Source organism: Micromesistius poutassou (genome assembly GCF_964030765.1).
Source record: "Micromesistius poutassou genome assembly, chromosome: 11".
NCBI lineage: Eukaryota > Metazoa > Chordata > Actinopteri > Gadiformes > Gadidae > Micromesistius > Micromesistius poutassou.
In genome coordinates, this window is record NC_140281.1 from 5143978 (window position 1) to 5168005 (window position 24028).

General features: G+C 50.2%; 2 protein-coding genes across 3 annotated transcripts in view; one reads left to right on the top strand and one right to left on the bottom strand.

Annotated features, from left to right (window-relative positions):
• Positions 1 to 16179, top strand: part of wasf3b (WASP family member 3b) — a 21563-nt gene extending 5384 nt beyond the window's left edge. Inside the window, exons 2-9 of one of the 2 annotated variants that reach the window (XM_084475696.1) lie at positions 244 to 431; positions 8960 to 9094; positions 9625 to 9778; positions 10100 to 10217; positions 12704 to 12885; positions 13694 to 13966; positions 14319 to 14638; positions 15911 to 16179. In XM_084475696.1, the coding sequence (XP_084331822.1) occupies positions 299 to 431; positions 8960 to 9094; positions 9625 to 9778; positions 10100 to 10217; positions 12704 to 12885; positions 13694 to 13966; positions 14319 to 14638; positions 15911 to 16068 (1473 nt within the window). In that variant the 5' untranslated portion in view covers positions 244 to 298 and the 3' untranslated portion in view covers positions 16069 to 16179. The remainder of the gene's footprint in view (positions 1 to 243; positions 432 to 8959; positions 9095 to 9624; positions 9779 to 10099; positions 10218 to 12703; positions 12886 to 13693; positions 13967 to 14318; positions 14639 to 15910) is intronic. The other variant, XM_084475697.1, reaches the window with a different exon arrangement.
• A 5897-nt stretch (positions 16180 to 22076) lies between these two features.
• gpr12 (G protein-coupled receptor 12) lies at positions 22077 to 23108 on the bottom strand (the record flags this gene model as incomplete). The annotated part of the gene is made up of 1 exon (XM_084474994.1): positions 22077 to 23108. The coding sequence occupies one exon, from the start codon at positions 23106 to 23108 to the stop codon at positions 22077 to 22079; it is 1032 nt and encodes a 343-aa protein (XP_084331120.1).
• Between the last annotated feature and the right edge of the window lie 920 nt (positions 23109 to 24028).

Here is a 24028-nt window from a genome sequence, read left to right on the forward strand (position 1 = left end):
CACAGGCATCAGGATGCACCATACGGCTCTTTACAACGTATGTACAAAGGCACACACAGCCTGGGGGTACTGAACCCATTGGGGGGAGTGGGGATATGACGCCACCAGGAGCCGTGCTGCAGGACCCTTCTCTCTGACCTCCCCCCCCGGCCCAGAGGGCTGGCAGGGCCACGGCGGCTCCATCCATCCCCCTGTAACAGGATCACTAAGCAGCCCCCTCTGCTCCTGTGTTTCCCCCTGCAGACGGAGCCAGGCGTGTGCGTGGTCCTGTGTGTGTAGACGTGTGTGAGTCAGCAGCATGCCGCTGGTGAAGAGGAACATCGAGCCGCGGCACCTCTGCCGCGGGGAGTTGCCTGACGGCATCGGCAGCGAGCTGGAGTGTGTGATGAACAACACGCTGTCCGCCATCATCCGCCAGCTCAGCAGCCTCAGTAAGACACACACACACACTGGTACACGAACACACACACACACACACACACACAAACACTGGTACACGAACACACACACACGCACACACACACGCACGCACACACACACACACACACACACACACACACACACACACACACACACACACACTGGTACACGAACACACACACACACACACACACACAAACACACACACACACTGGTACACGAACACACACACAGGTACACACAGAAACACACACACACACACAAACACACTGGTACACGAACACACACACACACGCACACACACACACACATACACACACACACACACACACACACACACTGGTACACGAACACACACACACACACACACACACACACTGGTACACGAACAAACACACACACACACACACACACACACTGGTACATGAACACACACACACACACACACACACACCCTGGTACACGAACACACACACACACACACCCACACCCTGGTACACAAACACACACAAACACACACACACACACACACACACACACTGGTACACGAACACACACACACACACACACACACACATACACACACTGGTACACGAACAAACACACACACACATACACACACTGGTACATGAACACACACACATACACACACACACACACACACACACACACACACACACACACACACCCTGGTACACGAACACACACACACACACACACACACACACACACACACACACACACACACACACACACACACAGGTACACAAACACACACACACACACACACACACACACACTGATACACAAACACACACACACACACACACACTCACACACACATACACACACTGGTACACGAACAAACACACACACACACACACACACACACACACACACACACACACACACACACACACACACTGGTACATGAACACACACACACACACACACACACACACACACACACACACACACACACACAGGTACACAAACACACACACACACACACACACTGGTACACGAACACACACACAGGTACACAAACACACAGACACACACACACACACACACACACACACACACACACACACACCGGTACACGAACACACACACACACACACACACACTGGTACATGAACACACAGACGCACACACACACACACACACACACACACACACAGGTACACACACACTGGTACACGAACACACACACACACACACACACACACACACACACACACACACACACATACACACACTGGTACACGAACAAACACACACACACATACACACACTGGTACATGAACACACACACATACACACACACACACACACACACACACACACACACACACACACCCTGGTACACGAACACACACACACACACACACACACACACACACACACACACACACACACACACACAGGTACACAAACACACACACACACACACACACACACACACACACACACACACACACACACACTGATACACAAACACACACACACACACACTCACACACACATACACACACTGGTACACGAACAACACACACACACACACACACACACACACACACACACACACACACACACACACACACACACACACACACACACACACACTGGTACATGAACACACACACACACACACACACACACACACACACACACACACACACACACACAGGTACACAAACACACACACACACACACACACACACTGGTACATGAACACACACACACACACACACACACACACACACACACACACACACACACACAGGTACACAAACACACACACACACACACACACACACTGGTACACGAACACACACACAGGTACACAAACACACAGACACACACACACTCCGGTACACGAACACACACACACACACACACACACACTGGTACATGAAAACACAGACGCACACGCACACACCCTGGTACACACACACACACACACACACACACACACACACACACACACACACACAGGTACACAAACACACACACACACACACACACACACACACACACACACACACACACACACCGGTACACAAACACACACACACACACACACACACACACACACTGGTACATGAACACACACGCACACGCACACACCCTGGTACACACACACACACACACACACACACACACACACACACACACACTGGTGAACACACACACACACACACACACACACACACACACACACACACACACACACAATACTCTGGTACACGAACACACACAAACACACAATACCCTGGTACACACACTAGTGGTGCAACGGATCAACCCTCACGATTCGGAACAAACGTGATCCGCGTTTATATATATATATATATATATATATATATATATATATATGTATTACTTTATAATTTACTATCCATGTTAAAAAGAAGAAGGAACAATGCACTTTACACAACAAGATTGCACTTGTTATATTATTTTTTTTATATTTAAATATTTTATTTTAAAGATAGCCTGTTATTCACTGTTGATGTTGAAATAAATCCAAAAAAGCATTTGAAAGCCACGTTTGTCACATTTGTCTTATCTTTTTATTATTGTTATTGATCCGAAAATGATCCGATCCGTGACTCAAAAACCGTGACGCGATCCGAACGGTGAGTTTTGTGATCCGTTGCACCCCTAACACACACACCCTGGTACACTGGCACATACACACCCTGGTACACACACACACACACACAGTCACACACCCTGGTACACTGGAACATCCACACCCTGGTACACACACACACACACACACACACACACACACAGTCACACACCCTGGTACACTGGAACATACACACCCTGGTACACACACACACACACACACACACACACAGTCACACACCCTGGTACACTGGAACATACACACCCTGGTACACACACACACACACACACACACAGTCACACACCCTGGTACACTGGAACATACACACCCTGGTACACACACACACACACATGCACACACGCATACACATGCACACACATGCACACACGCACACGCACATGCACACACATGCACACACATGCACACACGCGCACATTCAAGCACACATGCCCACACACACACTGCTACACATGGACACACACACACACACACACAGAGGGGACACAGAAGCTCTCTGAGACAAACAGGGTCTTGGTAAGAGGCCCTAGGGGCCACAGGGACATGACGAGATGCTGCACTCTGCTTGGCCTCCAGGCTGCCACTCTGTCAGACACATTACCACCACTTCCTCCACTCCGGTGTGTGTATGGAGGTCTTCATGTGTGTGTGGAGGTCTTCATGTGTGTGTGGAGGTCTTCGTGTGTGTATGGAGGTCTTCGTGTGTGTATGGAGGTCTTCATGTGTGTATGGAGGTCTTCATGTGTGTGTGGAGGTCTTCATGTGTGTATGGAGGCTCTTCTGTCGCAATCATTAATCCCATGGCGGCAGCGATTGATCTGGGCGTCGTCATGGTTACGGTGGGCATGCGGTGGGCATACGGTGGGCGCGATGCGGTGGACAGAGTGGTGCCAGGACCCTAATCACCTCAGATAGCAGCCTGTGTGCGTGGGTTTGTTTGTGAGTAAGTCAGTCTATACCAGATCTCTAGGCTCTGTAATTACATCACACCGTTTTTCATATCACTGCTATGCCGACGACACCCAGCTATTCCTCTCATTCCCCTCCTCTGACAAAGCCCTGATTGCAACGCGCATATTTGAATGTCTGGCAGACGTCAGCTGTTGTACGTCCTGGCACTTGATGAACGCACTTAATGCAGGTTGTATTCATTCACTGTACTTAATTGTGTAGCATGTACTTAATTGTGTTGTGTATGCATGTTGTTTAGCATGTACTTAGTTGTGTAGCATCTGCAGTAGCTAGCTATCACTGCTGTACACGGGGAATGGGGTTAGCCTGGCGATTGTTAGTACTTGCACTTGGTTCTATGAACGTCTTAACTGTACCGACGGCGATATATTGTTTCACTTCTTATGACAAATGTACTTATTGTAAGTCGCTTTGGATAAAAGCATCTGCTAAATGCCCTAAATGTAAATGTGTGTTTGAGTGTGTGCGCACTTGTGTGTAAGAAAAATAAAAGGGTGTGTGTCTGTTTGTATGTGTGTGTGTGTGTGTGTATGAAAGTGTATCATATTGATTGTCATGCTGTAAGTCCATTAGCCAGAGTGATGGAGACCGGGGGGGGAGAGGGTGAGGTGGCCTGTCCTTACCCTCCTCTTATGACAACACTAGAGTACGCCTTCAGTTCCTCCCATGGCTTCTACTGTCTCCCCAGGATCTCTTTCTCTGTCTGTCTCTGTCTCTCTCTGTCTGTCTCTCTCTCTCTCTCTCTCTCTCTCTGCCTCTCTCTCTAATGCAACCATGTAGTCGCCTTTTATTCCCATCTCAGACTCTCACTCTCACTCTCCCTTCTGCACTGACATGTGACATGTGCACATGCACAAACAAATACCAATGTGTGTTTTTCACACACACACACACACACACACACACACACACACACACACACACACACACACACACACACACACACACACACACACACACACACACACGTTCACATCCTCCCCCATCCGTCTCTTTGTGTCTCTCTTCCTCTCTCTATCTCTGTCTCTGTGTGTTTCTCTCTCTCTGACTCTCTTTCCCTGGCTCTCTCTGTCTCTTTTCTCTGTGTGTTTTGTTTCTCTCTCTCACTCTCTGTCTTGCTCTCTCTGTCTTGCTCTCTCTCTCTTGCTCTCTCTCTCCCCTTCTCTGTCTGTGTGTGTGTTTCTGTCTCTCTCCCCCGCTCTGTTTGTGTGTGTCTCTGTCTCTCTCCCCCTTTCTGTCTGTGTGTCTCTCTGTCTTTCTCTCTCTCTATCTCTTTCTCTTTCCCTCTCTCGCTCTCTCTCTCTCTCACACTCACTCACTCACTCACTCACTCACTCTCTGACTATATGTGACTGTCTCTGTTCTCTTTCTCTTTCAATTTCTCTTTCAAAATCAAAAAAATGCTTTATTGCCATTGGACACAAATGTTTATATTTGACTTCAAATGAATTAAGTAAAATATTAAAAGTAAAATACAAATATATAAACAAATAAAAAGGTAGAAAAAAGAATACTACACATATGAACAAGTCAAGTCTGACAGCATAAAAGTTACAGTCTGTGTGTGTGTCCTCTGTTTAGGGACAAGTAGCCAATTCGCTCTGATTTCATGTATTGTGATTTTTGTACTCTAGTAAAAGTGTCTTAGTGGGTTTGTATTTGTGGAGGCTGGGTCCTTTTTCCAATCTTATTTTAGTGGTTATAGTGATTCCCTGTCAGGCCCAGGGTTGGTGATCTGGCTGACGATCACGCTTCATTGAGTCTAAAGCTTTTTAAAGTCTACAATCCGGAGAATAGTTTGCTTTGTTTTTGTCTCTTTGGTTGTCAATTAGTTTGAGTGCTGTGAATATGTGGTCCGTTATAAACAATAATTTTGGTGGGCAGTCCATTCGATTTTTGCTTAAGGCATTATTGTCAGTCAGGAAATAAAGGAGTCTACTATCTATCACCATACATATTGAGGTGAAAGGTCCACTTTTGTGGAGGGCTAAGGATTCTCTCTCTGCCTCTGTGTCTCTCAGTGTGTGGTCCTGGGGGGCTGGAGGCCCTCAGCAACTTGGGGGGGGGGGGGTTATATACACAGAGGCCTGTGGTCCATCTTCGCACTGTGTGTGTGTGTGTGTGTGTGAGAGAGTGTGAGTATAAATCTATATATAATATAAAGATGATATAGAGATCATAGATCTATATTCAATATAGATTATATAACTATATATGATAAAAAGTTATTACACGGCTCTTCTCAATGCTGTAGAACACTCCGCATGGGCCTTCCCGACTTCCGGTGGTGAATTATTTTTCACCACCGGAAGTCGGTGTCGGTGACCGTTGCTAAGCCGTTGCTAAGCATATAATGACCGCTGTCAAGGAAAGTGGATTTTTTTCCACGTCTTTCGTTAAGTTTCGTATCACTCCACAAGTAGTCCGGTAAGTTATCAACCCCCTCGGTTGCTAAGCGACATCAACGTCTTTGGTGGACTATTTCTCTGCTGATCAACACTATGAATGCTGGTAACAAATGAATTGTAAAAAGACACACCTTAGTTATTTTTTTGTTTTGGCAAGTAGCCATGTAATAAGCGGGATAATGTATAAAACGTCGCCGGTCATTATCAGGAAATAAGCCCCTTCAGGGTGAAGCAAGACACCTCCGCCGCGAAAAGTCCTGCCTCAAGCACTGGGATTGGACAGGCATCCTGTCAGGCAAACTCACATGCTGACATCACATCCTAACCCTAACCATAACCGTAACCGTAACCCTAACCCTAACCATAACTGTATCAGGGAAATGCGTTTGACTAACGTTAGTTTAATATACATTACAATTGAAGTTACCTACCCTGCGGTCACTTTACGGATTGTAGTCTTTTTGGATTGGATCAGGGATTTAAACCAACGTGATTGGATAATCTCTGGCTATCCCCTCATTAATATTCATGATTCTTCCAGATTCTGCCTATGAAAAACACATTTGCGTCCGGTTCGCCCTGTCAGGGCTTATTTCCCCGATAAGCACCGGCGTTCTATACATTATCTCTTACATAACATAGTTTATAGATCTATTTATAATATATAGATGATATAGTTCAAAGATCTATATTCAATATAGATTATAGAGCTATAAATAATCTATAGATTATAGATCCATATTCAATATAATTTTTAGATCTATATATAATATATAGATTATATAGTTTATAGACCTATATTCAATAGATGATATACCTATATATAATATATAGGTGACATAGTTTATGGATCTATATTCAATATAGATAATAGACCTATATATAATATAAAGGTGATATAGTTTATAGATCTATATTCAATATATATTATAGACCTTTATGTAACATATAGGTGATAAAGTTTATACATCTATATTCAATATAGATTATAGATCTATATATAATCTAACGATTATATCGTTTATAGATCTATATTCAATATAGATTATATACCTATATATAATATATAGGTGATATAGTTTATAGATCTATATTAAATATAGATTATAGACATATATATATATATAATATAAAGGTGATATAGTTTAAGTGTCTATATTCAATATAGATTATAGACCTATATATAACATATAGGTGATATAGTTTATAGATCTATATTCAATATAGATTATAGACCTATATATAACATATAGGTGATATAGTTTATAGATCTATATTCAATATAGATTATAGACCTATATATAACATATAGGTGATATAGTTTATAGATCTATATATAATATATAGGTGATATAGTTTATAGATCTATATTCAGCCCTTCCCATAGTTTCCTCCTGTCTCTCCTGATGGTTTCCCTGTGTACCGTTTCCTCTGCATTCCCAGACTGTAGAAAGTGGCATGGTGCTGTTTACATCCAGGTTCCGGAAGCTTCTCTCCTCGTCCCCCTGCCCGTCAGATATCCATTTCCTCATGAGGGACAAAAATAATGTGTGTCCGGGCCTTCAGAGTTATCCTGCCCTCTTCTCACACACACTGTTCTTTCTCACAGAATAACCTCTTGTTAAAGTCCTGTTTGAGTGGACATGGGAATCATCCCCATTCTGCTAACCTATGCTTTCTGCTGGGCTGGGGCAAATCCCTCTACAGATTTGCTAAGGATGAGCTAAATAAGTATAGCCATAGCTCATAATACTGAGTTGCAGCATCATGTTTACCTAATGTCAATGGTTGTCAAAGCGTGAGGTTTCTATGCTTCATTCCTTCATCAGCTGTCCACAATGAGAGGGGTTTCTGTTTCCCAGTCACCTGGTGATTGTCCCAGTGTTCCCACCTCCCATCAGCCCTCAAGGTTGCCATCGGTGAAGAACTCATTAAATGAGTTTGGACATGTTGGATGCTGAGCTGGTGAGAGAGAGAGGTTCAGCTCCGATTCACGTATCGATGAAATACGGTGTTCATGTCTAAATGCACACGCACGCATTTCCTGTAAGAACGGCCTCCTGGTCGCGTGTCACGTTACACGTCCTTCTGATGACTCACCCTCGTATCTATGGTGACCTCAGCCAACTCTCTAGGCTGATGAACAATCTTCATACAAATGTCTCCTCCCCATCTCCTCCTCCTCCTCCCCCTCTCCACCTCCTCCTGCTCCCCTCTCTCCTCTCCTCCTCCTCCTCTCTCTTCTCCTCCTCCTCTCCTCTCCTCTTCCTTCTCCGCCTCTCCTACTCCCCTTTGCCTTCCCCTCTCCTCCTCCTCCTCCTCCTCCCCCTCCTCCTCTCCCCCTTTCCTCCTCCTTATCCTCTTCCTCCCCCTCTCCTCCTCTCCTCCACCTCTTCCCCCCTCCCCTCCCCCCCCCCCCCCCCTCCTCCTCCTCCCTTCCCCTTCTCCCCTCCTCCTCCTCCCCCTCTCCTCTCCTCTCCTCCTCCTCCTCCTCCTCCAGGTAAGCATGCAGAGGACATCTTCGGGGAGCTCTTCAACGAGGCCAACACCTTCTACGTGCGAGCCAACTCCCTGCAGGACCGCATCGACCGCCTGGCTGTCAAGGTCACGCAGCTGGACTCCACCGTGGAGGAAGGTGTGGTCGGAGGTCAACTCCGATATAGGAGCCTTGTGGTTATGGATCATTGGTGTTAGAGGTCACAGGTCGGAGTCTCATGATTCAGGACTCCTTTCTCACACATGAATGTCAACACACCTAGTAGAACAAGGAACACACAAGAACACAGATGATAGAGTTGAGAGACGTGTATTTCTGTCTGTTGGTCGGTCTCTCGTCCCTCTTGTCTCTCTGTCTGGTTATCGTCTGTCATGTTCTTTATTTGAGCCTCCATCCACATGAATCCAGTGGGCCCTGCTCACCCTCCTCCTCCTCTGTCTGTCTGTCCACCAGTGTCCCTGCTCCTCCTTCTCCTCTGTCTGTCTGTCCACCAGTGTCCCTGCTCCTCCTTCTCCTCTGTCTGTCTGTCCACCAGTGTCCCTGCTCCTCCTTCTCCTCTGTCTGTCTGTCTGTCCCCCAGTGTCCCTGCTCCTCCTCCTCTGTCTGTCTGTCTGTCTGTCCACCAGTGGGCCCTGCTCACCCTCCTCCTCTGTCTGTCTGTCTGTCAGTGTCCCTGCAGGACATCAACATGAGGAAGGCCTTTAAGAGCTCCACTACCCAGGACCAGCAGGTGGTGTCCAAGAGCAGCGTGCCCAACCCTGTGGTGGAGATGTACAACCTGAGCGACGAGCCCCCACCCCTCAACATCCTGTCCTCTTACCGGTGGGCACATACACATACACATACACACACATACAATCTCATGATGTCACAATATCCCTTTCCTAAGTATTATATATATTTATATATATATATATATATATAATACTTCATGGAAATAGAATACTTACAATACTTCATCATCTCGATCCTTCTCCTCTCCTCTTCCTCAGTCCCAGACCCTTCTGAGGTTCCTCCTCCAGGCAGTACCACTGTCAGGTGGCGGGACATGTCTTACAGAGAGGTCCTGCTGTCTTTGTGTCTTTTAAATGTAAACCGTGTGTGTGTGTGTGTGTGTGTGTGTGTGCGTGTGCGCATGCGCAGGGACGACAACAAGGAGGGTCTGAAGTTCTATACAGACCCGTCATACTTCTTCCACCTGTGGAAGGAGACCATGCTGCAGGACACGGAGGACAAGAGGAAGGAGAAGCGCAAGCAGAAGGTACAGCCTCACGCAGACCATAGCCTCACTAGGACCATAGCCTCACTCAGACCCTAGCCTCACTCAGACCATAGCCTCACTCAGACCATAGCCTCACTCAGACCATAGCCTCACTCAGACCATAGCCTCACTCAGACCATAGCCTCACTCAGACCATAGCCTCACTCAGACCCTAGCCTCACTCAGACCCTAGCCTCACTCAGACCATAGCCTCACTCAGACCCTAGCCTCACTCAGACCATAGCCTCACTCAGACCCTAGCCTCACTCAGACCATAGCCTCACTAGGACCATCGCCTCACTCAGACCCTAGCCTCACTCAGACCATAGCCTCACTCAGACCCTAGCCTCACTCAGACCATAGCCTCACTAGGACCATCGCCTCACTCAGACCCTAGCCTCACTCAGACCATAGCCTCACTCAGACCATAGCCTCACTCAGACCGTAGCCTCACTCAGACCATAGCCTCACTCAGACCCTAGCCTCACTCAGACCCTAGCCTCACTCAGACCATAGCCTCACTAGGACCCTAGCCTCACTCAGACCCTAGCCTCACTCAGACCATAGCCTCACTAGGACCATCGCCTCACTCAGACCCTAGCCTCACTCAGACCATAGCCTCACTCAGACCATAGCCTCACTCAGACCCTAGCCTCACTCAGACCATAGCCTCACTCAGACCATAGCCTCACTCAGACCCTAGCCTAACTCAGACCATAGCCTCACTCAGACCATCGCCTCACTCAGACCCTAGCCTCACTCAGACCCTAGCCTCACTCAGACCATAGCCTCACTAGGACCATCGCCTCACTCAGACCCTAGCCTCACTAGGACCATCGCCTCACTCAGACCCTAGCCTCACTCAGACCATAGCCTCACTAGGACCATCGCCTCACTCAGACCCTAGCCTCACTCAGACCATAGCCTCACTAGGACCATCGCCTCACTCAGACCATAGCCTCACTCAGACCCTAGCCTCACTCAGACCCTAGCCTCACTCAGACCCTAGCCTCACTCAGACCATAGCCTCACTAGGACCATCGCCTCACTCAGACCCTAGCCTCACTCAGACCATAGCCTCACTCAGACCATAGCCTCACTCAGACCCTAGCCTCACTCAGACCATAGCCTCACTCAGACCATAGCCTCACTCACCCTAGCCTCACTCAGACCATAGCCTCACTCAGACCATAGCCTCACTCAGACCCTAGCCTCACTCAGACCATAGCCTCACTCAGACCATAGCCTCACTCAGACCCTAGCCTCACTCAGACCATAGCCTCACTCAGACCATCGCCTCACTCAGACCCTAGCCTCACTCAGACCCTAGCCTCACTCAGACCATAGCCTCACTAGGACCATCGCCTCAATCAGACCCTAGCCTCACTAGGACCATCGCCTCACTCAGACCCTAGCCTCACTCAGACCCTAGCCTCACTCAGACCATAGCCTCACTCAGACCATAGCCTCACTCAGACCCTAGCCTCACTAGGACCATCGCCTCACTCAGACCCTAGCCTCACTCAGACCATAGCCTCACTCAGACCCTAGCCTCACTCAGACCCTAGCCTCACTCAGACCATAGCCTCACTAGGACCATAGCCTCACTCAGACCCTAGCCTCACTCAGACCCTAGCCTCACTCAGACCCTAGCCTCACTCAGACCATAGCCTCACTAGGACCATCGCCTCACTCAGACCCTAGCCTCACTAGGACCATCGCCTCACTCAGACCCTAGCCTCACTCAGACCCTAGCCTCACTCAGACCATAGCCTCACTAGGACCATCGCCTTACTCAGACCCTAGCCTCACTAGGACCATCGCCTCACTCAGACCCTAGCTGAGTGTCCACCATGAAGCTCTTCAACAGAACTGAACTGAACTGTGAAGGATCACCGTCGCACACACACAAGCACGCATGCACACACGCGCACACAAACACGCATGCACCCACCATGCAAAATAATTAAAATAAAATAACAATGACCCCCTCTCTGCTCCCTCCCTCCATACGGTTCTCAGCTGTTGAGTGTATGTGTTGCATTCAAGCACCTTTCATTGACAGAAAAGATGGATTCCCTGAACCAATCCTGGAAGAGACCCTGATTGGTCAGAAATGAATTGTCTAAAATCAAAATTGGCTCATACAGAGCCTCAATGAATACACAACAGATATACTCCCAGAGCCATTGGATGCTAAGCTATCATTCTAGCTGCTTGCCCATCCATTTACATATTACATTTAGGGCATTAAGCAAAAGTTTTTATCCAAAGTGACTTACAATAAGTACATTTGTTAGAAGAAAGAAAAACAACAATATATTGCTGTCGGTACAGTAAGGATGTTCATAGAACCAAGGGCCAAGAACTAACAATCACTAGGTTAACCTATTCCCGTGCAAGAGTTGCGAAGCTATCATGCTATCTCCCGCTCGCCCATCCATTGCTAAGCTCACAAGCTGTTTCCCCCCGTGTGTGGTGAGCAGGAGCAGCGGCGCTGTGTGGACGGAACGCTGCAGCGGGAGGTGAAGAAGGTCCGCAAGGCCCGCAACCGCCGGCAAGAGTGGAACATGATGGCCCTGGACAAGGAGCTGCGGCCGGACCACAGGCACACCATCCACCGGGACCGCGGGACGTCCTCCGAGGGCTCCATGTCCCCAGAGAACAGGTCAGCACACACGGCCAGACAAGAACGCACAAACCTTATTTGTGAAGGGTTTTTCTAGCAGTGCTGTACAATGTGCTTAACAAGGGAAATGACACAAACGCAAGAAGTACAATTCATAAGGAAATCACTACTTAAAATAACAATACAAAAATCAAAGATTTATCTCAGATTTATAAACCACCCGATACGAAGAAAGCTAAACTCAAAGATTGTCTTCCAGAATGAGACTGGTTGTGGGCCTTCAGTGTATACCCTACCTGTCCCCTGTGTCCCCTGTTGCTAAGCATATAATGACCGCTGTCAAGGAAAGTGGATTTTTCCACGTCTTTCGTATTACTCCATTAGTAGTCCGGTAACTTATCAACCCCAGCGCACTCGGTTGCTAAGCGACGTCAGCGTCTTTGGCGGACTATTTCTCTGCTGATCAAAACTACGAATGCTGGTAACAAATGAATTGTAAAAAGACACACCGTGTGAAGTTATTTTTTTGTTTTGGCAAGTAGCCGTTTAATAAGTGGGATAATGTATAGAAAGTCGCCGGTCATTATCTAAAATAAGCCGCTTCACGTCGGTGTCCGGTTCGCCCTGTCAGGGCTTATTTCCTAGATAATGACCGGCGTTCTATACATTATCCCTTACATCCCTCACCTGTCCCCTGTGTCCCCCAGGGCCCTTGGGGGGGGGGGGGGGGGCTCATATGTCTACATAGTAACCCTCACCTGTCCCCTGTGTCCCCCAGGGCCCTTGGGGGGGGGGGGGTCCTCATATGTCTACATAGTAACCCTCACCTGTCCCCTGTGTCCCCCAGGGCCCTTGGGGGGGAGCCCTTCCTCTACCCCAACGCCATGAACCATGCAGCCCACGCCCACACCTACTCAGGCCCGCCCCCTAGCCTCCTGGCGGCCCAGATGGCCGCAGGCCACGCCCCTCTAGGTGGGGACCATGACTACCGGGGCAGGGGCGTGGCCTACCAGGGAGGGACACTGGGGCGGCCCCACCATCACCCTCAAGCCCCGCCCCTTCCCCCGCCCGCAGAAGCCATGAACGGGGGCCCTATGTCCCTCCCCCCCATGGAGTACGGGTAAGGAAATATAAGTTAAATACAAACTATGTGTTCAATTTAAAATAAACCCTGTCTAAAGGCTCATTCAACGGCCAGGTTGTGCTGATTCAGATGTGGATACATGCTGAGGCTGTAGTCTTTAATTCTGGCCCTCTGCTGCCCCCTAGTGGTCCGGATGTAGCACTACCACGAGTCACACTGCTTGTGCAAAGGGATATAAAGATAGATCCAATAGATGTCATTCTTTCGTTCTCTACTCATATCTTGTATATATATTGAGTTTTAAGCATGCTCTTTAGTCTATAGTTCCTCTGCCTGTCATGTGATTCCCACGTGTCCCATGTGAGTCCTGTCCTCCTGTCCTCCACAGGATGGACGGCTATGCCAACACCGGGCCCCCTCCCCCGGCCCCCGCCCCTCTCATCCCCTCGGCCCAGACGGCGTTCGCCTCGCCCCCCGGGGGTCCTCTCTCCCCCCCGGGGGGGATGGGCGGGGGCTACGGCTCTCCTCCCCCACTTGGCTCAGGGTCCATGGGGGCGCCGCCTCCACCCGGGCCCCCTCCTCCTCCTCTACCCCCCGGGGCCTCCTCCCACTTCCACATCACCCCCAAGATGGCCGCCGCAGCTGCCGCCAGCGAGGCTGAGCCGGTGACTGATGCCCGCAGCGACCTGCTGGCCGCCATCCGCATGGGTAAGTGTGTGTGTGTGTGTGTGTGTGTTGTCCTTGCATATCCAATAGCACAGCAAAAAAGACACACATTTGATCAAATCAATGATGTATTTGATTTTCTTTAAAGTCGTTCTGTCCAAATAACTTTTCTCCAAAGCAACTTACTGTTAACTCAATACAAACGTGTTGGAGGTTGCTGGCTTGTCTACCTGTAGACATCCTTGAGCAAGATGCCTCCCCCCTACCTGCACCTGGATGACATGTATCTATAAATATCACCATCAGATGCGTTGGATGAAAGGGTGAATAATGAATATATTATAGTTGCCATGAGCACGGCTCTGGAGACAGAAACCCCCCAGTCTGAACCCGTCTGAGCCAGCCTGAGGCGTGGTGCTGGTGGTGGTAATGGTGGTGGTGGTTGTGGTGGTGCTGGTGCTGGTGGTGGTAATGGTGGTGGTGGTTGTGGTGGTGCTGGTGCTGGTGGTGGTAATGGTGGTGGTGGTTGTGGTGGTGCTGGTGCTGGTGGTGGTAATGGTGGTGGTGGTTGTGGTGGTGCTGGTGCTGGTGGTGGTAATGGTGGTGGTGGTCGTGGTGGTGGCGGTGTTGGTGGTGATAATGGTGGACGAGGTGGTGGTGGTGGTGATTGTGGTGTTGGTGCTGCTGCTGCTACTGGTGGTGTAGGTGGAGTAACGAGGAGGTGGTGGTAGTTGAGGTAGAGGTGGTGGTGGAGGTGAGGATTTTGCTGGTGGTGGTGGTGGTGGTGGTGGAGGTGGGGTAACGAGGAGGTGGTGGTGGAGGTGGGGTAATAAGGAGGTGGTGGTGGTGGTGAAGGTGGAGGTGGGGTAACAAGGAGGTGGTGCTGGTGGTGGTGGTGGAGGTGGAGTAACGAGGGGGTGGTGCTGGTGGTGGAGGTGGAGGTGGAGTAACAAGGAGGTGGTGCTGGTGGTGGAGTAACAAGGAGGTGGTGGTGGTGGTGGAGTAACAAGGAGGTGGTGCTGGTGGTGGTGGAGGTGGAGTAACAAGGAGGTGGTGGTGGTGGTGGGGGTGTTGCTGGTGGTGGTGGTGTTGGTGGAGTAACAAGGAGGTGGTGGTGGTGGTGGTGGAGGTGGAGTAACAAGGAGGTGGTGGTGGTGGTGGTGGAGGTGGAGCTGGTGGTGGGGGTGGAGGTGGTGCTGGTGGCGGTGGGGGGGCTGATGGTGGTGGAGCTGCAGTAACGAGGAGGTGGGGGTGGAGGTGGCGGTGGGGGGGCTGATGGTGGTGGAGCTGCAGTAACGAGGTGTGTTCCTGCAGGCATCCAGCTGAAGAAGGTCCAGGAGCAGCAGGAGCAGCAGGCCAAGCGGGAGCCGGTGGGAAACGACGTGGCCACCATCCTGTCCCGCCGCATCGCCGTGGAGTACAGCGACTCAGAGGATGACTCAGAGCTGGAGGACAACGATTGGTCCGACTAGGGGACACACACACACACACACACACACACACACACACACACACACACACACACACAATCACTTACACAAAATGTTGTGGCTAATCACTATCTCACGTGTATCTTCATAGCCCTTGACCCCCCCCCCCCCCCCCCCACACACACACACACACACACACACACACACACACACACACACACACACTCACACACACGCTAATAGCTAGCACCTAAGCACATGTAACACAGTATAAGCTAACACAGCGAGCTGGATGGGGGTGTTTCCAAGCTACAGAAGAAGAGACTGATACTTAATATTAGGTTCTTATACTGTGATGCTAAATATCTAACAATACGTTAACCTGACTCCTGTACACCTTGTATTCTCCAGTGGATGTTCTGCCCTACCTTAGTATAACAACCCCCACACTTCCATGTTCCGTGCACGGGGGGGTCCTCATCATAGCACTAGTTAGGCTTAAGAGTGGATAGAATATATAAATAGATCATTACGCTCTCAAGCTGACCACTGTACCTGTTCTACCACCACTACCCTGTCTCTCTCTCTGTCTCTGTCTCTCCCCCTCCTCTGTTTCTGTCTCTCTCCCTCCTCCGTCTCTGTCTCTCCCTGTCCCTCCCTAGGCCTTGTTCTCTATCTCTTGCGCTCTTGTCGTTTTTTTTATGTTTTTACCATTTCTACCATTGTGCGTGCTCATGCATCGATCATGAGACACGTGTTTAATATTTTAGATTACAGGCGACTGGAAGTTGAAATGGAATGTGTACTTTGACGGTCGCTGGGGTAAGGTAATGGTTCAGGGTGGGGAGGGGGAGAGACCGCGGGGGTAAGGTAATGGTTCAGGGTGGGGAGGGGGAGAGACCGCGGGGGTAAGGTAATGGTTCAGGGTGGGGAGGGGGAGAGACCGCGGGGGTAAGGTAATGGTTCAGGGTGGGGAGGGGGAGAGACCGCGGGGGTAAGGTAATGGTTCAGGGTGGGGGGGAGAGAGACCGCGGGGGTAAGGTAATGGTTCAGGGTGGGGAGGGGGAGAGACCGCAGGGGTAAGGTAATGGTTCAGGGTGGGGGGGAGAGAGACCGCGGTGGTAAGGTAATGGTTCAAGGTGGGAGACCACGGGGGTAAAGTAATGGTTCAGGGTGGGGGGGGGGGGGAAGAGACCACGGGGGTAAGGTAATGGGCCAGGGTGGGGGGGGAAGAGACCACGGGGGTAAGGTAATGGTTCAGGGTGGGGGGAGGGAGAGACCACGGGGGTAAGGTAATGGTTCAGGGTGAGGGGAGGGAGAGACCACGGGGGTAAGGTAATGGTTCAGGGTGGGGGGAGGGGGAGACAGTGGGGCTGGGGGGTGGGGGGGAGACAGCGGGGAGGAGGTGGGGGGGTTTGGTTGCAGCAGACGGGGATCTGAAGAAGGGGAAGATGAAAGGCCGGGAGATGCAGAGGCGTCCTACTGTCCATCAGTCTCTGAGGGGTCTGCGGTGGTCTGCGTGGGGGCGGAGTTATGACCGGGAGGAGGGGGAGGGGTTTCCTGTGTATGTGCTCCGAGTGTGTGAGTCTGTGACCTCCGACCTGGAACTACTAAAATAAAGATGGAGTTGAAATGGTGGGAAGGAAAACGGCCGGCGTCTCTTTTCTTCTTTCTCGTCGCTGTTCCACTGTCGTCATAGAGATGACTTGTCGTCTCCATGGGGACGGTACAGCTAAGAAGCCCCGTTGCCAGGGAAACAGGGGAGTGCAGAAAGGGGGCAATGATCCAGAAGGAGGAGGGACAGACGGACAGAGGCAGTGGACGGTTGTTATGCACAGCACATTCTTTTAATACAAAAATGAACAAGGTCTCTCCATGGAGTGAACTAACCAAAGCAATATAGATATAATATATAAAGTACGACTAACACTTTGGAAAAATATACACCACGTCCACACAATGTCTTACAATATGTCAGTTAGTGCATGTTGATTATCATTTTTATGTTTCCTTTTTGCAGATACTTAAATTGTTGTGCCGTTTTTCATCTCGCACCCCTCCCCCCAGCCCCCCCAAAATAAATAAAGTGCATTTCACATTGAAGAAGAAGTACCGCAAAGTCTACACAAGATGCTGCCTCCCCCCCCCCACACACACACACACACAGGCCCTTGAGTGTTTCATATTTAGCTCTAGATTGGTAACCAGCAAAATAACCCGCCCCCCTTAAACAAGATGGCTGCAACGAGTCCCATTGAAGCAGACCTCTCTTAGCTCTGCTCTGAGGGCCCCCCTCTTCACCATAGCCAGGTCCCGTCGGTCCACAGTGGACCAATCACGGTCCAGGGACAGTTTCTCCTTTTTTTTTTTACTATTCTTGGATTCAAAGCCCTTGTACTCGTCTGCTCAGCGGCCATGGAGAGGTTCTCATCTCCAACCTTCACAGAAGCCAGATTGATATAAACGTAGGCTACATGTTCACCCTCCACACAAACTGACAACCCGCCCCCAGCCCCACCCGCCCCTCAATATCCAAGTGTCTAGAAGCGCTATCGTCCCTTAAATCTGCCATGGTGAACCGTTGGCATATGGAGAGCACAGACAACTGGGAAGGAAAACCATACTCAACACAACTGTGTGACACCCGCTATTCGTGGAGGAGAAGTGTCATTCTGAATTGGGTCAGCCCCTGACTTCCATTCCAGTCATTGCCCTTCAGGACCATGCAAGGTGTGGCGAGCTCTGCCTCCGAAGCATGCCTTATTTACAATAACCATATTGGTCGAGGGGAGGAGGCTCCTCATACAAATGACTCGTGGTTTGTCCTTTTTTTTCTTCAGATAACTTGTACATTCAGAAAAGGCTTTACAGCGCCGTAGAATACAACATCAGAATCCAAATGAATTCAGGTCAGACTTGGAAGTGGAAAAAATATATAACTTTTTCAATGAATATAACAAAATAGACTACTCTGGCAGAGGAAGGACGGGGTGGACGGTGTTACGACTCACAGGTCTGTCGTACCAGTTCTTAACTAATGACAGCAATCAGGCTGACACCTTGCACAAGTTAACACACACCCACGCACACACACACATGCTCACACAGGCTACTTTCCAGTTCTCAGAAAATGCCTTTCTAATGCTTTGTCAACACATTTCCCCGGTTGCAGTTCCACTTCTTGCTCCTCAAGAAGTGGGTATGATGAAGACTCCATTTGGAGGACAGCATGAGCTTTCTCTGAGGAGACTGAGACACCACGAGGTGGGGTTGGAGGCAGGCGATGGAGAGGCCTTATCTGAGGGTCTGGAAGTAGCTCATGTTTTTAGCTCCTAAAATGTAGAGGTCACATCGAGCAGACACCCTGCTCACAGCGCAGGGTGGGAGGTTTAAAGCAGAGAAGACCGGTTCCAGTTCTACTACAGAATAGAGAAGAAAGGCACCCCAAAAAATAAACCAGGACTAGGGTTCTACATCTACCGGACGGCTCCGTTCACTTTGGCTTGAAGTGCTGGAGTCAGTGTAGAGTCCATGTCCCAGACAGCCCCCCTCACCTCTTCACCAAGCTCTGCACATGCACGCGCTCACGTGCACACACACACACACACACACACACACACACACACACAGAGAACCAGGTCACTTTTATCGTTGGACAGAAAGACTGGCAGCATTAACCTCCAAAGGTCAGGGGTCAGCAGGAACTTGCCAGAGCTGTGTTCCTGTCCAGATAGAGAAAGAGGCGATTTACCGGGCTGCTGAACCAACACACGGACACACACATGCACACACCCGGGATGTCATCATGCACCTGCGCCCCCGTGCAGGAACACACACCAAGAGGCTCCTGTTCACACGGTCCAACAGCACACACAGAGAATGAACAAGAAAAACGGGTTTGGATGCTCACAAAAGGCAATGGAAAACTAGCTCACAAACAGGTTTACACAATTCTATTCAGTTATAACACGTGAAGAAAGCCCAGAATGTGGGTCACAGAAACCCTTTGCACATTGAATGAGGCAGTGGCATTGGTGGCAAATGAGTTGCTGAGTGGCAGTTAAATGTATATATTTCCCCTTTTCAGTCCAAATGGTAGAGTCCGAGTGCCAAGTGGAAAAGGATCCGACTGAAGGAAAGGCCCACTCCGCCTGGTGCTCGGGATCAGCCCTCATTCACATTGGGGTGGGACATCCAGACGCCGGACAGGAAAATATGTGATGTAGGGCATGGATGTTATTGCTCTCTCACTATTGCTTTAAATCTATAAAATCACCAACGCAGTCGGGCGAGTTATTGCTGATGAGGATATTAATGAATAGTAGAAACCCTTCTCCATGATCCGTCTGTTTGATGCTCTTGTGTTTTTATCAAATCACTCGGACCGCAATGCTGTGGATGAGACACTCCGAGATCCCAGCTGGGCAGTGGGTGTGTGGATGAGATGAAGAACGCACTGATCCAATCAGCTCCCAGCAGGAAGAACCAAACTGTTCCTCTCCCAGGCTCTAAAACATGGCATGACGGATTCATGTTATAACAACATATTAAACGCCTTGTTCTGAGAACGACACGTCTTGTGATGGATTTTAGCTCATTGCATGTTACACGTGAGGTACTGACTGAGTTTAAAATATTTTTGGTCCAGTTACAACACGATATCGGTATCGAATCATACAAAAAGATGAATTCTCATCTTTTCGACCCTCATCGAACGATTCAACTCCTCCTGTGATTGGTGCATGCAAATTACATTAAAGTCGAGCATGCACATTAATTGCACAGTACAGGCTTTGACAATGATTTCGGGGAATTGAACATTATTGATCCGATAAACTACATACTGAATTCTGAATTACATTCAGAACCAGACTTTGAGCAGATCGATTAGTGACAATCGTCCGCTAGACGTTCTTCCCGCAGACTGCAGCCCCACAGCTCGGTTAGGACCCAGCTTCATCCCCTTATCACCGCTCACTCAGGGCGGCTGCAGTGGAGGGGTTCAAAGCGCCCGGGTGGTTATACAGGGAGCTTTGAAATTAACGCACAACTCAATTCGCTTTCACATCGAACGAACTCAAGAGGTGGGGGATTTTAAAGTGTTTTTTTTCGATATAGAGTAAAAATGAAACGCAGTAAGAGACGGAGAGAACGGGGAGCGATTTGATTCCTTCCTCGGTCTGGAGGACGCTGGTCGCGGATCAGAGACGAGGCTATTTTTAGCCCTCCGTGCTGGTTTAGCTTTCGACGCACGTCCAGAGTGCAGCAGCGAGACGAGACGGCCCGGCCCAGACGCGGCTCCTTTGTGGACATGTCTGCGTCTCTACCGCTAGCCCTCCTGCCTTCACCTCCACTTCCCCGTCCTGCTTTTCCATCCAACACGTTGCGCACACGCGCACGCGCATGCACACACACACACACACACACACACACACACACACACACACACACACACACACACACACACACACACACACACACACACACACACACACACACGGGACTTTGCTAATCTGTCGAGCACATTTATGCGCACGGGCGCCGAGTGGCATGCTCTAATAATAATCTCTATTCAATTTAGAAGGTGAATAAAAGCACCTGTCAACAAAAGCATTGCTGCTCTTCACATTCTGTTTACAGCGGCTGCTGCTAACGTGTTTCTGCACAAAGCTCCTCTGATACGAGAAGGGCGTGGCCGGCTCCCTCCCGTAGGGGCCGGAGAGAACCCGTCCGCTGGAAGAGACACACCTCACCCTTTACGCTGAGCACAATAAATAAATAAATCAACATCCAGGTGGTCTGGGGGGGAGAGGGGGGGTACCACAACAGTAGGTTCTGTTGCTCAGTCTGAGCCATGTGAGGACTGGGTTTCTCCCCCTTTCTGTCTGTGACTCTCCCCTTTCCTCACCGCAATCCCCTCTCCCCCTCTACACACCAGGGAGGAGTGGCTCGCAGCCCCTCGCCCGGAACCTCTCTCTGCCCCAGCCCCTCGCCCCGGGGGGGCTGAGCGGAAGGTCAGACGTGATGGGGGGGTCAGAGGTCGCCAGGGGTCAGACGTCGCTAGGGGTCCGGGCGCGATGGGCAACCACGGCTGGCACGCAGCCGCAGCACACCAGCCACAGCGCCTTCTGGATCTCCTGGTTGCGGAAGGCGTAGATGACGGGGTTGATGACGGAGTTGTAGGTGGCGGGCACCAGTGTGGCGTAGGTGTAGAGCGGCGGGTAGGTGTAGTCGGCCACCAGCGAGTACACGGTGAAGGGCATCCAGCACGCCGCAAAGGTGCCCAGGATGATGGCCAGCGTGGACACGCCCTTGCGCGTGGTGACGTAGTGGGGCGTGGCGGCCAGGAAGTGGTGCTGCAGGGCGATCTGGTGGGCGTGGCGCATGACGATCTTGCAGATCTGCACATAGAGCTGCAGCATGAGGCCGAAGAGCAGCAGGAAGGAGACGGACAGCACGGCCACGTTGTTCTTGGTGAGGGGCCGCACCACGCTGCAGGAGGCCTCCTCCGCCAGGCAGTTGACCCCGGTGACGGGCAGCAGCCCCAGGCACAGCGACAGCCCCCACAGCAGCACCAGCATGGTGTAGGTGAAGGCGGCCGTGCGCTCCGAGTTGTAGGTCAGGGCGTAGTACAGCGACAGGTAGCGGTCGATGGTGATGGCCAGCAGGCTGAAGACAGAGGCGGAGAAGGAGGCTACCACCAGCCCCACCGTCAGCAGCTGGGCAGAGTCCGAGCGCAGCAAGTAGGCACAGGTGAAGTGCAGCACCAGACCCAGCCCGGCCAGCAGGTCGGCCAGGGCCAGGCTGCCAATCAGCAGGAACATGGGCGCCCTCAGGCCCGGGTTCTGCCAGATCACCAGCACCACCAGGGCGTTCTCGCAGGCGATCAGCGTGCCGGAGGAGCACAGCACGATGTCCCAGGGGTTGACCAGCAGAGGAAGGGGCCCCGCGGCCAGGCTGTCCTCCGAGGGGAAGGCCCCCAGACCCGTGCTGTTGTCCGTGAGCAGAGACCCTCCACCGCTGGCCCAGGACGTGGGGTCCGGACTCAGCCAGCTGGGGGTGATCGCCGCATCCTCGCTCATTATGCCCCCTGTCTGGAAACATACACACATGCACAAGCAGACACAGGCAAACACACACACACACACACACACACACACACACACGTTATGCTAAGCAAAAAGGTTCTTAAAGATAAGCTGCTGATGTGGTATTTTGTGTTTACTGAGGTATCTAGCAAAACAACTATATTTGATCACAGGAAACACAGGTTCATTAGTACTTCAACTTGTGAACACAGGTTCACAAGTTCATTACTAACCCAATAGGTAGGCCTCAGGGTTTGACAATATAGCAATCCTTCCACCTAGTCCAGTTCAGGGATGATGTTATCAGAACTGGTATTTTCGAGCCCCTCTCATTTATGAACAGCATCTCCATGCTGAGAGAATCCTTATTAAACAGGTGTAATAAGCAGCCTTCTGTACACCGATCCAGAAGGTTAATCTAAACCACTAATTGCACTTCAACACTGGGCCTCCCCAGAAGAATACACCTGACTCAAACAGCCTGTTAGAGAATGCAGAATATGGACCGTATCAATAAAACCAAAAGGCTTCTTATCAATCCTTATCAACCCTCCAATCTAATGCTTTAGAACCGATAGCCCGTCCATAACCTTCAGCCTGTAGCGACAGAATAAGTCACTAAAGTAGAGCTAGTGAACAAATAAAAGTATTCTGCATTCTTCATAGAATGCCTTGACGCTGCATATCCATCTGATAGTGATGTTTAGCTGTGCCTGCAGGCTGTCCTTCACCCCTGGATGAGACGACCCAGGACCTGCTCCACGTCAGCAGACCGCTAGAAGACCCAAGACCTGCTCCACGTCAGACCACTAGAAGACCCAAGACCTGCTCCCCGTCAGACCACTAGAAGACCCAAGACCTGCTCCACGTCAGACCACTAGAAGACCCAAGACCTGCTCCACGTCAGACCACTA